Source organism: Schistocerca cancellata, chromosome 7 (assembly GCF_023864275.1).
Source record: "Schistocerca cancellata isolate TAMUIC-IGC-003103 chromosome 7, iqSchCanc2.1, whole genome shotgun sequence".
Classification (NCBI taxonomy): domain Eukaryota; kingdom Metazoa; phylum Arthropoda; class Insecta; order Orthoptera; family Acrididae; genus Schistocerca; species Schistocerca cancellata.
The window spans coordinates 344,454,912-344,471,259 of NC_064632.1; the positions used below are offsets into that span (position 1 = coordinate 344,454,912).

Consider the following 16,348-nt stretch of genomic DNA (forward strand, 5'->3'; position numbering starts at 1 on the left):
TATTGGCAGTGACATGCACACACACACAACCAAGGTTCCAACAATTTATTTTTAAAAAACTATAAAAATTTCTGCTCTTTCCTTGGAGTACAACAACGCTTCGAGAATTTACTATTTTTCATATACCATGAAACATTAACAGTAGCTTTTACTAAAATCAGTTCACTGAAATAGAGATTTTAAAAAAGTTAGTTGAACTTTAATCTAATCCATTAAGCAAAAATACCTTTATAAAGAGCAGTCAAGATTACCTTTCTAACAAAACAAGTCAACTTAGCCATGTACAATTTATGATCAAGATTATTATGTTGACCAACAATATTTAAATTAAACCTCTTAATTAAATAGCAACCCTTCACGGGAAATTTAAAAATTACAAAATTTTAAAACACCTTACATAAAGACTTAAACCATGTCAGTATCAAATCCACTGCTTTTGCTGAAAATAACTTCAGACTTTGATTTGGCAGCTGAACCAGTTGGTATATGTTACGCTTATGTATCCACCAACAAGATATGTCCCTTACTACACAAAATTTTTTTCTTACTTCTACAAGTATCATAGCCCACTAACTACTTCCATTGCAAGAACAGAACCAGAACAGCAATGAAACAATAACATTTAAAGATCATAATTGCAGTCTAACAAGGCAGTATCCACCCAGGGAGAATCCACAGACCAGTTGACCCTACATACACATATTAAATGCCACCAATACTTAAAATGTGTAATGTACCATGGAAATACAGAGTCACATTGAGTCCACTTATGAAATGCATCTCTCTGGTGTGAGCCACACTGGTTACTCAATGCTGAACACTGATTATATGTTTGATGGACGCTGTCTAGGTTCTGTTCAATGGGAAACATGCCTAACACTTCCAACATTATGTGTGACTGTCACATTCCTTCCACAAGGAGAACTTGCATTCCATGTCACAGTCACTTATGGAACATTGGCTTATATGCCACCCGTAATTAAAAAACAGTTTTTAGCATTTCTGTGCCACATAAATACATATTATATGTTTGATGAATGCTGTCTAGGTTCTATTTTAGCATTTCTGTGCCACATAAATACATATTATATGTTTGATGAATGCTGTCTAGGTTCTACTCAATGGCAAACATGCCTAACACTTCCACCATTATGTGTGACTGTCATATTCCTTCCACAACGAGAACTTGCCCTTCATGTCACAGTCACTTATGGAACATGACTGCCTGGCCATCACAGTCAAGAATGTCCTCCATACTATCTGACTGTGTAGCTATAATGCATTTTCTGAATGAAGAATTATCACTCTGTCCTTTCACCAACATTTTTGAACATAGGCAACTCGTATGCCACTACTGACTACCCTAGGTAACTGACTCTTCTCTCCTCACCAGATACATGCCTTTTTCCATCACATGATTGATGGACCTCTCTGCTTCAGTGATGCTATTGCGCAATGGCATCAAGCCTTTGCACATACTCCCATCCTCAGTTGCCAATGAATGACCTTTGATCAAAATTAAGCATACTGGCTGGAACTTGGCTTAACCTGAGAGGTGAGCTGACCATTTTCAGGTACAACACAACTGCCATCACTGGTGTTATAAATTTATGAAACTCAACGTGCTTGCCAAATCTGAGCAATACCTATTTGTAACTTCATCAACGTTTTTACTAGATATTGAAATTTCCTTACAAAAACCTGATCACCTATCTGGTATGGGTTTGTCCATTGCCCCAGTTGTAGTAGTGGGTCTCGAACATCCCTTTTGCCCTTTTCAACTAAACAGCCATGTGCTGTGAACTGATTTTTCTCTTGCAATAGGTCACTAATAGACAAGAGGTTTCTCACAGGGGGTGAGAATCCTAAAGCTCAGCAGTAACTGCACAGGAGTAGACTTACGGCTCTCATGTTTTGTCATGTTAAATGCAATCATCAACCAGGAGAGTATACAATCCCAGTTTTCCTGATCCTTACTATATTAGGCTGTCAGTGGTGTGCTCAAATTCTAGTTCACCCTTTCCGCATATGAACATTTGGGATAGTAAGGAGTTGTGGTTCTGTGCCTATTGCCCATGTCTGTGCAAAAATTTTAAAATCCATCTAAGTAAAACATGTTGCATTATCACTTACAATGTATTTCTGTGGCAGAGAAATGCTAAAAACTGTTTTTTAATTATGGGTGGCAGCTTGTTGTTGCTGTTTTGGTGGGGTAGTGCCAAGTGAAACCGGTGAATACATCAATATGGATTATTATGTATTGGTGTCTCTTTTTAGATATTGGCAAAGGTCCCACAAAATCAATGAATAATTTTTGAAAATGATGATCAGTTGGTGTAGGCTCCAACCACCCCACATCGGTGTTTTGTGTGAGTATGGACGAAGCACAGATCTTACAACTACGTACTGATTTTAACTTCACCTTCTATCCCCTTCTAAATGAATTACATCAGATTGTCAGTCTAGTTTTAAAGACCCACAATTATCCACCCACTGTGGAGTCTTCAAAATAGTTAAATGAAAGCATAGCCAGTAGAAGAGAAAGTGTAGTGATGCCCCTAGATCACTGGAACCACACATGAACTGATTCATTCATGAAATTTATGTCAGGTAATGAACATTATGTGGATATAATTAACTTACCTTGATGGACATCAGTTGTCAGTAGTTTATACAGTTTCCAGCTAACCTTGTATGTTTTTAAAGGCTTCAGCTCCTTCCAAATTTGGTTAATACTCACAAAAAACTGGAATTTCATACAGTGAAGAATCAGCGTAGGAATTATGTCCATTACATGATCTTTGCAGCATTCACATTTCTGTATTTCAACACTAATGTGATCCAAACATTTTTAAATATTCATAAAAAGTGTTGCCCCACAAACTGTCTTCATGAAGTTTCACTGTGATGATATTTTTCATCTGGATAAGGACATTGAAGATGCCTTTTGATGAGTGTATGAGCAATGTCTTTCCTCCAGAAGAACTGTAATATCTGATAGACACCAATAAACAGAATGGTATGTCAGATGAATTCCCATTTGGAAGGCACAAACGCATTAGGTATTTTGATTGTTCTTGCTTGATGCACCATGTAACCTGCCAGATGTTAAACTAAACATGTTTTTTCTGAGGAGCTTTCAAGACACTCTGGCAAAAGTCCTGCATCAGGTTGAGCCTCTGTGAAGTTACGTGGAACACACAGCATTTTGAACTATGTCTTCACACAGCATTTGCTGTAAATCTCTAGCTAACATCCACATCTGACTTATATATGAGGTCAAAGAAAATTCAAATTTATGTTCACAGTTTCCACCAGAAGACAATGAAAGTTTAACAGGGATGTAAACATGCTGTAACATGTGCAAGCTCAGAAAGTGTATTACTGACAGATAACCATTGAAATTCAGGGACCTTTTGATACTGAAATGATGTTCAAGTGGATCCTGATGAAATTTTGTTGTCAGTTCATAGCTGAAATCCCTTTTCTAAAAGTATTCATATATTCCTAAGGTACTTTCAATGGTTACTCTTGAGACACTATGTTGTTCATACATCTAGTGAATGATTCAATTCATTCACCACCTTCAAATCCTGCCACTTTCATTTCCCTGAAGCATTTAATTCCATTGGCTACTGAGTTACTGAATAACTGCAGAGCTAATCCTGCGTTCATTTATTGAAATGATATTGTATCCAGGTAGGTCGAAGTTAACTTCTGACAAACTTTTAATCTAGTGAATTCCGGGGAATTATCTTGTTCATAAGCTATTCTATAAAAGTTGTAGTTGATGATCTCATCATTGAAAAACACCTCAGCTTTATCACAAAAATTATTTCTTACACATTTTATTACATCAACAGTGTCTCAAAGTATGTCACTAATTCCTAGACATTGTTGGACCTTTTTATTTGGTTGACTGCCATCAGAAATGAATGCAATAATTCTTGTACTCACTGTCTCGAGATGGATAATTTCCTGAATCAATATCTGAGAGATGATGTCCCTAAGCAGAGGAACAAACATAGACACCAGAGTGTGATTTGCAAGTTTATTTTTACAATCAACTGGAGTACATTCTCCTAAATTGACCACAGCATCAACTTTCAGCAATGTGTTATTGAAATGCAGCTACCCTTGGTGCTTAACTTAATCAAAAATCAGCACATTTAATGTTAGTTTTCATCCCATTCTTCCCAAAAATAAACCTTAATTGCTTCCACAGCATGCATGTTGATTCCATATGAGTATCCGAGACCCTTTAATAAATTTTGGATATGTGCTTCAGAAAGAAGTGGCAACAATCCATGCTTCAGACAATGACTGTACCCTTTGGGCAACTTAATTTTAAGAACACTAACACAGCAACTCATACACCACTACTCAGCCACCATAGTAGAGAGAGAGAGAGAGAGAGAGAGAGAGAGAGAGAGAGAACGATCTCATCTGACTGTCCAGAAGTAACTAACTCCTCTCTCCTCACCATAGACAAGCCTTTTCCCATCACACGACTGTTCAATCTATCTACTTCAGTGATGCTATTGCACATTGGTGCCAAACTTTGAAAAACTATTGTAGCACTGGAAGAGAGCTACTGGAAAAACAGCCTAGACAAACTTTCAAAAAAGAGAGGACATGTAGTACCAAAAACAAATGAAAGACATGTGTAACAATTTTCTCTTGCACGAACTGGAGTACTGGTCACCGTTTCCTGTTTGGAGCACTTGATATCTTTATTTTGTATCTTACTACTTTGTATCTATTTCCAGCTTCCGATGAAGGAAGTGGTAGATAAGCAATTTTTTGTTTGTATTTTTTGTCCTGTTCTATGCTATTCATGATTTATCCAGTGTAAGGAAACATGAAACACTTTATGTCACATAGTGTTAATGGCAAATATTCTCTTACATAATTTTAGAAACTGGTTGCTGAGATGCTTGGCATACCATTTAACCGTGTAGTGTGCCGTGTCAAAAGGATTGGTGGAGGCTTTGGAGGAAAAGAATCCCGGTCATCACTTGTAGCTCTCCCAGTTGCATTTGCAGCTTACAAGTAAGTATTAAAGAGTTCTACTTCTTTGCTATTATGACTGAGATACTAGCTATGTGCTGGATTTTAGGTGTTTTGTCTCTGATTTTTTAAATTCAAAAGCTAGTTGGCGGTGGCACTTTTTCATTAATGTGTTATCAAGCAACTTCAATATAAATACTGTGATTTAGGTCCTCTAAATATAATGAAATTCATTTTAATCTTTGATAGGGAATGATTTTGGTGAAAATTTGTACTGTTTCGTAAGTTTGTGTTTGTGATTTCCTTCCCTGAGGGAAAGGTAGTCTGTCCACAAAGGTGGGTTGCTGTTGGTTACAAAACATTTGTGCAACCCATCTTAAACTACTGTCTAAGTGTGTGGGGCTCATACTAGACCCAACTAACAGGAGACACTGAAGGTATACAGGGAAGGACAGCACAAAATTCCACAGGTTTGTTTGACTCTTGGGAGTAATGATTATGCTAAAAAACTTACACTAGCAGCTTCTTCAAGGATATTGTCAACTAACAAAGTTTCAGTAAACACTAATAAGTGAGGAACCAAGGAATACAACAACTCCCTATGCATCACTCCCATAAGGGTAGCAAAGATAAGATTTGGCTAATGACACTGTACATAGAGGATATGCAAATGAAATGTGAAGAAACACCAATATTTGGTACAACAGAAAGTATCCTCTGCTATGAACCTTAACCTTTTTTTTTTTTTTTTTTTTTTTTTTTTTTTTTTTTTTTTTTGGGGGGGGGGGGGGGGGGTAGTTGGGTATAATATAAAGCTGCCAATATTTTGGAATAAGAATTTGTAAACATGTGCACAAAAGATTCCTTGATTATTAAGCTACTTTCAATAATGAGCACAAATACATTTTAATATTTTTATAGCTGTCCTTCTTTTGTATTTCTCTTCCAATTACATTGTAGATTTTCACATGTGTTTTACAAACTAAATCTAATGACTAATTAATTTTTGTTCTATATTCATTGTTCATTATTTTATGTAACTTCTTGACTAAATTCAAGGACTTATAAAAACAAATTCTTTCCTCCAAGAAAGTTAATTAGTTAGACTCATGTTCCATGGATCATTTTGCATGATAAATCATATTGATGAGGAATGAGTCATGTGACATTCATGTCACAAATTAATTTGTAAATATGTCTACATGCTAAACATATATAAAGTGGTATTCTTTTTTAATACCATACAGATGTGAGATAGTAATTCCTACCCATCACCTTTTACACATTACAGTAACAAAAATCCTTCTAGGGAACAGAAAGCGTTGTCAAGCAGAAACTTTTTCAATTTGTTTTCAAATTTTACTTTGCTCTCTGTTATGCATTTTATATCTCCAGGGGAAGTGAACAGAGATTTTTGGTGCAGCATTGTGCACTCCTTATTATGCTGAAGACAAATTAATGTGGAGTAATAAACGCCATTTTTTTCTTCTGGTATCATAATTATATACATTATTATTCCTTTTGAACTGCAGTGGGTTATTTACAACAAACTTCACAGGGGAATAAATGTACTGTGAAGTGGTTGTCAGAATCCCAACTCATTAAACAGATGTCTACAAGATGATCATGGATGAGCATCACATATTATTCTTTCAGCACTATGAAGACCTTTTTACTGGAAGATGAGTTACCCCAGAACATTATTTTATATGACTTGGAATGAGAATATGCAAAAAATGTCAACTTACTCATTTGTCTCTGCCCAAGGTTTGCAATGATTCTAAGTGCAAATGTGGCTGAAGTAAGTTGACTTAGGAGTTACAAAATGTTATTTTTCCAATTTAATTTCTTATCAATATGGTCTTTTAAATTTTTTGAAGTTTTCACCCTCTTTATTATTTTTCACAATGTGCTACACTTGTCATTGGTATAATCCCTAGATATGCAGAACTGAACATGTTTTGTCTTTAAAATTGATAATGGAACCATTTGCGGGAAACCAGTCAGTGGTACCTTTAAGAACATTGTTTACCATTCCTTCTGTTTCTGTATGTCTGCATTATTTTGGTTAGATATGACATTAACCATTGGCTGGCTAGATCACCAATCCCATAAAACTTCAATTTATCTAGCAGAACACTTTTGATTTCCCAGCCAAATTCCTCAAGGTTAGAGAAAATGCCAAGCAGCACTATTTTATTATTTAACGCTTGTAAAATTTAATGAATGAACATGTAAATGACTTTATCAATAGACTAACTCTTCTGAAATCCAAACTATGATCTGCTGAGCACATTATTGTGAAGCCAAGTGCTAGCCCTAGCCAGGTAATAGACGACATATGGAATTTGTCCAAAGATTTTGCATAGAGGATAACAGCCTGGCTAAGGACAGTAATTATCACATTAGGGATGACCTGGAAGAAATAGAAGTAGCAACTACACATACAAATGTAAATTTTGTGATGGTCTTAACAGTGCCACAACCAGTCCTGTGTTAACACTGCTTGAGCTACATGAACACTGAGTGGAGCGGGCTTCTGCTGACTGAATTGAAATCTCATTTGAATGCAGTGCCCAGCTTACACTTGAATGGGAGAAGTAGAAAGCTGTAACGAAAATGTAGTGACAAATGAATGATTTGCCAGATAGAACTCAGACCCAGATTTCCAGGTCTGGCTCAAATTTTTGTTACTGTTGATGATACCAGCTTGGAATTCGAAACACTACTACTGAAGGTTCTTCCACAGGTTGTGCATAAATAACACCACTGGGAGAAGGAGTAGGTGGAAAATCATTGTTTACAAAATGAATTAAATGTACTGAAATGAAACAAATGGGTCAATGGAAATAAAATCAGTGAAGTTGCAAAGACATGAAATGATGTCAGTGCATATAATTTAGATTTTACAAACCTGCAGTGCAATAAATCTGGTATTGGCTTCTTCCTACTCTCCATTGTTCAACTGTTGCCAGGTTTCTTTACTTTTAGAATTCTACACCATCACCTAGTAAACCAAATACAACCTTATGACAATTTTATGAAAATAATAGATTGCTACTCACCATATAGTGCAGATGTAAAGTCACAGACAAGTGCAACAGCAAGATGGCTAAAAAACTAAACTTTTGGCCAAATGGCCTTCTTCTGAAGTAGAAAACACACACATATTCACTCAAATGCAACTCACACACACATGACCACTGTCTCTGGCTAGAGGTCAGACTCAGTATGTCCTTATCGAATACTGGAACAGGAAATGGATTGAAGGAGTATTTATAAATACCAGAGCAGACAATTTTTTAGCATTCTGTAAGTCTTTGCAGGTAATATAGACACACACATGGTTAGGTCACATTGTTAGAAAATTGTTACAAAGTGCAGGGAGACTTGAAGATGGATCATCTGCACTTGGTGCAAAGACTGGCAGCTTATCCTTAATATAAATAAATATAATTCTATATGTGTAAATGATGAAATATATGAGTATACAGTCAATTATTATCTGTGACTGGAATCAGTCTAAACAATAAAGAATTTTTGATTATCTAGCTGGAGTGATGTAATGTTGACTGATCACATAAATGTATCAATAAGTAAGGCAGATGTCAGACTAGGATTTATCAGCAGAAAGCTAAGGAAGTGTAATTAATGCTCAAAGGAGGTTACTTACAAACTCTATTAAAATCAGTTCTTTCATTTGAGACCTGTACCATGTTGCCTTAATAGAAACGAGAGATGTGGTTCAAAGTAGAGTTGCATACTTCATCATAGATTTGTTTAACTAAGATGTGAGCATCATATAAATGGGAGAGTGCTATGAGAAAGACACAGTGTATTACAGAGAGCTGTGCTACCTAAATTATGAGGCCCTGTAGTGTAATATGAGTCAAGGAACTTGTTACTTCCTCCAACTCATGCCACATGATGATCATGAGGTAAAAATAAGAGAGATTTGCCTGTACTAGCTATTATATTTTCACCATACCTACCCCAAACAGAGCAGTTGGGGGAGGGGGGGGGTAATGTTTCTAGTACACCACTTATCTTCTGCTACAAACTATATGCTGGGCTGTGGAGTAATAACATAGTTTTTTTTAACACATTTAACACAGGAAATTACAATACATTTCTCATCTACTCAATAGTAATTGAAATAGACATCTACTTAACAATGTCTAGCATTTAATTTCTCTGGTGTTGGTGGCAATACATTATGGCATGAACTCCATGAGATAGGGAAAGGCAATGTTAATTGTTGAGAACAATTCTCATGAAGAAACAGTGGTCTTGCTGAAAGTACTTTAAAAATGGTTTACAAACAGTCTCAGCTGCAATAAAACATTCATTTCAGTAGTTAACCAATTTTGGCCAGTACATGACCATTCTCAGACCTTTATACAATGATGGTAGGTGGGGTGGTGAATAGAGCATCTTGAGAGAAATTGACATTCATGGAGTCATAACACCTGTTCTGTTCACTGTTGCTGCCTACCATCATGCCATCATGATATAAGGTTATGAGGATAGTCACATACTGACCAAAACCAGTAACCATTGAAATAGATATTTTATTGTGGTTCATAATCCATTTTTAAAAGGCACTGTGATGCATCCCTGATCCATATGATCATTTGACTGCTGCCCAAGATTGCTCAGAGCTGGGGTCGAAGGTGCAAGCATCATGGTTGATGGTAGCCCTGATATGCTCAATTTGACTAAGGTGAGATGATTTGCAATGTCACTCCTCATATTTGTCAAGTATTCTTCAAACCATTTTGTTGCAATTCGGGAGCAGTGGGGAATACATTTTTGTGTTGAAATTATGGGCAAACATAATAATGCACATGATGAAAGTGTAGGTTCTTTTATTCTTCATTCATGGCAGACATTAATAAACATTTTGTCCCATTTAAACATCACCTACATGAGAATACGTGCTCCATTTGCTTAAACTGCCCTGTTGCCAAGATGGTTCATTGTCTCAAGCATATTTGAAGATACTCATTTCGTTATACTGGCATGCAGCAATGTGTTCTGTGATTCATCAGTTCTTGCAACCTTCTTCCACACTTCAAACATCCAATGTCGATGTTTCTGGGGGTCATACTAATCTCTGTGTTTTGTACATGGTTTGATTGGAAGTGCATGTGCTCGGAATGACTTCTGTACCTGATAGGGAGGATATGGCTTTGGACGGTATAGATGCACACTTGTGGTTACTGTTTTCCAGCCTTTAACTGCAGTGTGACACACTAGTGTCCTTTTATCTGCTGTTACAATCTACAAGAGTTGACAGCTACTCCTGCCACTAACACATTTCACTGAATTGATGTACGCTTGATACACTTTTGATGTGGTGGTATAGGGAAAGCCTACTGCCTAAATAACCTGAGAGTTGGTATATCATATACTTTAAAATACTTATGAGCTAGTCTTGATAAAATGTGCTGATACTGCAGATCATCATATCTTTAACATCAGTTTGCTGCAGAATTCTCAAACATATTCTGTGTTAGAATATAATAAATTCTCTTGAGATAGAAAAGCTTCTGCCCACAAATCAGAGTTGGTTTAGAAAGCATCACTCATGCCAAACTCATCTTGCCTTTCCTCAGATGATATCCTTTGAACCAGTATGCAGATTCCATATTCTTACATTCCAAGCATTTGACATTTTTATTTATTTATTGTATCTATTTATTTCTTACTCCATCAATCCAACTGTGATAAACTCACAAGGATATAGTGTGTGTCAGTAAACAATCAATACAAAGATAGTAGTAAAGCAGTCAATCAGACAAAAGTAATACTACATGTTTGCTATACACATATGTGGTAAGAGTGACATATTACACCAAACATTACACATACAAAGTGAAAACAAATTAAAAACCAGTGAACATGACTATGAATGTTACATGGGTATGGTACCTACATCATTGCTCAAACATATCTGGTCCACAGGCCTAGGTGGTTTTTTTATTGTGGCAAAAATACTCTTCCAAACTGTAAAATGACCTTTCCAGTAGAAATTGCTTCAGATGCTCCCTAAAGGAGGAATGGTTGTCAAATTTGTTTTTAATATCTGGAGGGAGAGCATTAAAAACTTTTGCACCAGAGAACTGCACACCCTTTTGCATCATGGTCAGATTTTTACATTCATTGTGGAAATCATGCTTTCTCCTGGTATCATATCCATGGTATTCACTATTTCTTTTACGAAAGTCAGTAGTTTTGATGATGAACCCCATAAGAGAAAATATGTATGGGGACATGACAGTAAGAATTTTTAGTTTCTGGAAAAGGTTTCTACACCTACATATGGAGTCTACGCCGCTCATTATTCTTATAACATGTTTCTGGGCCAAGGGTATTTTCCTTGCTAGTGTTTGGTTTCCCCAAAACATAATACCATATGGTATAAGAGAAGGGAAATATCCATAGTATGCTACTTTCATTGTGTGTAAGTTTCTGTTCTCGGAGAGAACGCGGGAAGGCAAAAATTGATGAGCTGTCTCTTCTGAAGATTTATTATATAATGAGACCAGTTTACTATGGAGTCAATTAAAACACCTAAAACTTTGTTGATTCAGCTCTTTCTATTGACTCTGTTTCACATTTCACAGTTAATTCCTCTTCTGTTTTAGCAGTTACAGTCAACTAAATATAATTAGTCTTATTAAAGTTCAATGAGAGTCCATTGAAGCTAAACTATTTCACTAAATCAGTAAGAATATTCTTAACAGATCCTTGAAGATCTTCACATGTATGGCCATCAATCACAATGTTGGTTTCATCTGCAAAAATGGTAAAAAAGCACTGTAACATTGTACATTGAAGTAAGTCATTTATAAATATGAGGAGTAGTGGAGGACCAAGAATGGATCATTGGGGCACTCCACATTTAATGGTTCTCCATTCAGATGAAACCAGGCCACTATGGATCTCATCGGTACTATCTACTACTACTTTCTGGTTCCTATCTTTGAGATATGATTCTAAACACTTATTTGCTAAGCCACTTATTTCTAATAGGTCTGCTTTCTGTAATAGAATTTGGTGGTTCACAGATTCAAATGCCTTTGACAAGTCACAAAATAATCCAATTGTTACCATTTTGTCATTAATTGATTTCAGAACTTTATTTGTGAAAGCACAAATTGCTTGTTCAGTTGACCGTCCCTTCCGGAATCCAAATTGACTTTTGCTGAGAATGTTATATTTATTTAGATGTTTCAAAATTCTCATGTACATAAGCTTTTCCAGTATCTGACCTGTAACTGTGACTTTGGTTTTGTCACCTTTCCTGAAATGGGGTTTTACAACTGCATATTTGAGTCTGTCAGGCACAGTTCCTTGTTGTAAGGATGCATTCAAAATTTGGCTAAGTACATCACTAATGTCAGCACAGCACTGTTTTAGTAAATTATTAGAGATATTATCTACCCCAGCGGAATTCTTGAGGGAGATGATTAGTCTTTTAATTTCAGATGCTGTGACAGGTCTAATGTCAATTTTACCTGTATGTCAGGCAAATACAGGGTTATAATTACAAAGTCAAATAGGGGTAATCCAGGAGTAGGTTTAATAATGAATAAAAACATAGGAATGTGGGTAAGCTACTACAAACAGCATAGTGAATGCATTATTGTGGCCAAGATAGACACGAAGCCGACACCTACTACAGTAGTGCAAGTTTATATGCCAACTAGCTCTGCTGATGATGAAGAAATTGAAGAAATGTATGATGAAATAAAAGAAATTATTCAGATAGTGAAGGGAGACGAAAATTTAATAGTCATGGGTGACTGGAATTCGGTAGTAGGAAAAGGGAAAGAAGGAAACATAGTAGGTGAATATGGAATGGGAGTAAGAAATAAAAGAGGAAGCCGTCTGGTAGAATTTTGCACAGAGCACAACTTAATCATAGCTAACACTTGGTTCAAGAATCATAAAAGAAGGTTTTATACATGGAAGAAGCCTGGAGATACCGACAGGTTTCAGATGTATTATATAATGGTAAGACAGAGATTTAGGAACCAGGTTTTAAATTGTAAGACATTTCCAGGGGCAGACGTGGACTCTGACCACAATCTATTGGTTATGAACTGTAGATTAAAACTGAAGAAACTGCAAAAAGGGGGGAATTTAAGGAGATGGGACCTGGATAAACTGACTAAACCAGAGGTTGTACAGAGTTTCAGGGAGAGCATAAGGGAACAATTGACAGGAATGGGGGTAAGAAATACAGTAGAAGATGAATGGGTAGCATTGAGGGATGAAGTAGTGAAGGCAGCATAGGATCACGTAGGTAAAAAGACGAGGCATAGTAGAAATCCTTGGGTAACAGAAGAAATATTGAATTTAATTGATGAAAGGAGAAAATATAAAAATTCAGCAAATGAAGCAGGCAAAAAGGAATACAAACGTCTAAAAAAGGAGATCGACAGGAAGTGCAAAATGGCTTAGCAGACATGGCTAGAGGACAAATGTGAGGATCTAGAGGCTTATCTCACTAGGGGTAAGATAGATTCTGCCTACAGGAAAATTAAAGAGACCTTTGGAGAAAAGAGAACCACTTGTATGAATATCAAGAGCTCAGATGAAAACCCAGTTCTAAGCAAAGAAGGGAAAGCAGAAAGGTGGAAGGAGTATATAGAGGGCCTATACAAGGGTGATGTACTTGAGGACAATATTATGGAAATGGAAGAGGATGTAGATGAAGATGAAATGGGAGATACGATACTGCGTGATGAGTTTGACAGAGCACTGAAAGACCTCAGTCGAAACAAGGCCCCAGGAGTAGATAACATTCCATTAGAACTACTGACAGCCTTGGGAGAGCCAGTCCTGACAAAACTCTACCATCTGGTGAGCAAGATGTATGAGACAAGCGAAATACCCTCAGACTTCAAGAAGAATATAATAATTCAAATCCCATAGAAAGCAGGTGTTGACAGATGTGAAAATTACTGAGCTATCAGTTTAATAAGTCACAGCTGCAAAATACTAACGCGAATCCTTTACAGATGAATGGAAAAACTAGTAGAAGCCGACCTTGGGGAAGATCAGTTTGGATTCCGTAGAAATATTGGAACACGTGAGGCAATACTGACCCTACGACTTATCTTAGAAGAAAGATTAAGGAAAGGCAAACCTACGTTTCTAGTATTTGTAGACGTAGAGAAAGCTTTTGACAATGTTGACTGGAACACTCTCTTTTAAATTGTGAACGTGGCAGGGGTAAAATACAGGGAGCGAAAGGCTATTTACAATTTGTACAGAAACCAAATGGCAGTTATAAGAGTTGAGGGGCATGAAAGGGAAGCAGTGGTTGGGAAGGGAATGAGACAGGGTTGTAGCCTCTCTCCAATGTTATTCAATCTGTATATTGAGCAATCAGAGAAGAAAACAAAAGAAAAATTCGGAGTAGGTATTAAAATCCATGGAGAAGAAATAAAAACTTTGAGGTTCGCTGATGACATTATAATTCTGTCAGAGACAGCAAAGGACTTGGAAGAGCAGTTGAACGGAATGGATAGTACCTTGAAAGGAGGGTATAAGATGAACATCAACAAAAGAAAAATGAGGATAATGGAATGTAGTCGAATTAAGTCGGGGGATGCTGAGGGTATTAGATTAGGAAATGAGACACTTAAGGTAGTAAAGGAGTTTCGCTATTTGGGGAGCAAAATAACTGATGATGGTCGAAGTAGATAGGATATAAAATGTAGACTGGCAATGGCAAGGAAAGCGTTACTGAAGAAGAGAAATTTGTTAACATCGAGTATAGATTTAAATGTCAGGAAGTCGTTTCTGAAAGTATTTGTATGGAGTGTAGCCATGTATGGAAGTGAAACACGGACGATAAATAGTTTGGACACGAAGAGAATAGAAGCTGCATCAAACCAGTCTCAGGACTGAAAACCACAACAACAACAACAACCTTGTTGTTTGGGTATAGTCTTTTGCATATGACTCAAAACTTCATTAACAGAGCCGTTGCAACCTATTTGTTCTGAAACTGACAAGAAGTGGTTGTTGAAAATATTGGCTATGTTATCAGGATGATGTACTAGATTATCTTCGTGTTTAAGTTTGAGTTCTTCAGAAGTTCTTATGGTTTTCCCTGGCTCCCTTTTAACAATGTTTCAGATAGTCTTAATTTTGTTATGAGAGTTATCAATTTCGTGATCATAATACAATGCTTTTGATTTTTGTATTACCTTCTTTAGTGTCTTACAGTACATTTTGTAATGGTCAGTTTTCATAGTGTCCTTAGACATTCTAGTTGCTTCCTCTACACGTGAGTGGTGGGAAGACCATTTAAGTACTAGGACACAGTATGTTGTTCTCAGTGGCAAGTGTTTATCAGACACAAGGGTATCATCAGGAGTGCTCCTGGGAAGCGTGATAGGAGCGCTCTAAACAGTCTGACAGATAGGGTGTGTAGTAGTCTGCAACTCTTTGCTGATGATGCTGCAGAATAAGAGAAAGTAGTGATTGTGGGAAGATGCAAGATGACTCAGAAAGAATTTCTAGTTTGTGTGATGATTGGAGCTTGCTCTAAATGCACAAAAATACAAATTAATGCAGATTTGTAGGAGAAACAATCATGTAATGTTCAAATCCAGGATTAGTGTTGTGCTGCTTGAGTTCAGTCGAGGTGATTAAATATATAGGCATAACACTGCAAAGTGATATGAAGTTGAAACTAGCTCATATGGACGACAGTAGGGAAGGCCAGTGGTTGACTTTGGTTTACTGGGAGAATTTTCAGAAAATGTACCTCATCTGAAGACTGCATGTCGAACTCTAGTGCGACTCATTCTTGAGTACTGTTTGAGTGTTTTTGATATCCACCAGATTGAATTAAAGGAAGATATTGAGGCAATTCAGAGCCATGCAGCTAGATTTGTTGCTGGCAAGTTTGATCAACATGCAGATATTACAGAGATGCTTCATGAATCTCAAATGTTCTTTTTGTGAAATAATATTGAGAGAATTTAGAGAACTGGCGCCTGTAGCTGACAACAGAACAACTCATCTACTGTCACTGTACATTTCATGTTAAGGCTATGAAGATTAGATAAGAGGGATTGGGGCTTGTATGGAGGCTGATTTTCTTCCCTCAATCCATTTAAGGTAGAACAGAAAAGGAAATTACTAATAGTGGTACAAGGTACCCTCTGCCAAGCAATGTACAGTGGGTTGTGGAACATGCATGTATCATGAATCTGTAGATATGGATCCCCTCTCCCACTCTCATGACATGCTGATCTATTACATTCAGTGTTGTGATGGGAGAGCTTAGTGCCTAACAGACAACTGTGTC

The 16,348-nt window shown here is 36.8% G+C and overlaps 1 protein-coding gene across 1 annotated transcript in view; it reads left to right on the top strand.

Annotated features, from left to right (window-relative positions):
- The window catches only part of LOC126091918 (xanthine dehydrogenase), a 252,930-nt gene that overhangs the window by 214,466 nt on the left and 22,116 nt on the right, over positions 1-16,348 (top strand). Inside the window, exon 18 of the mRNA XM_049907235.1 lies at positions 4,919-5,052. Coding sequence (XP_049763192.1) covers positions 4,919-5,052 — 134 coding nt within the window. The remainder of the gene's footprint in view (positions 1-4,918; positions 5,053-16,348) is intronic.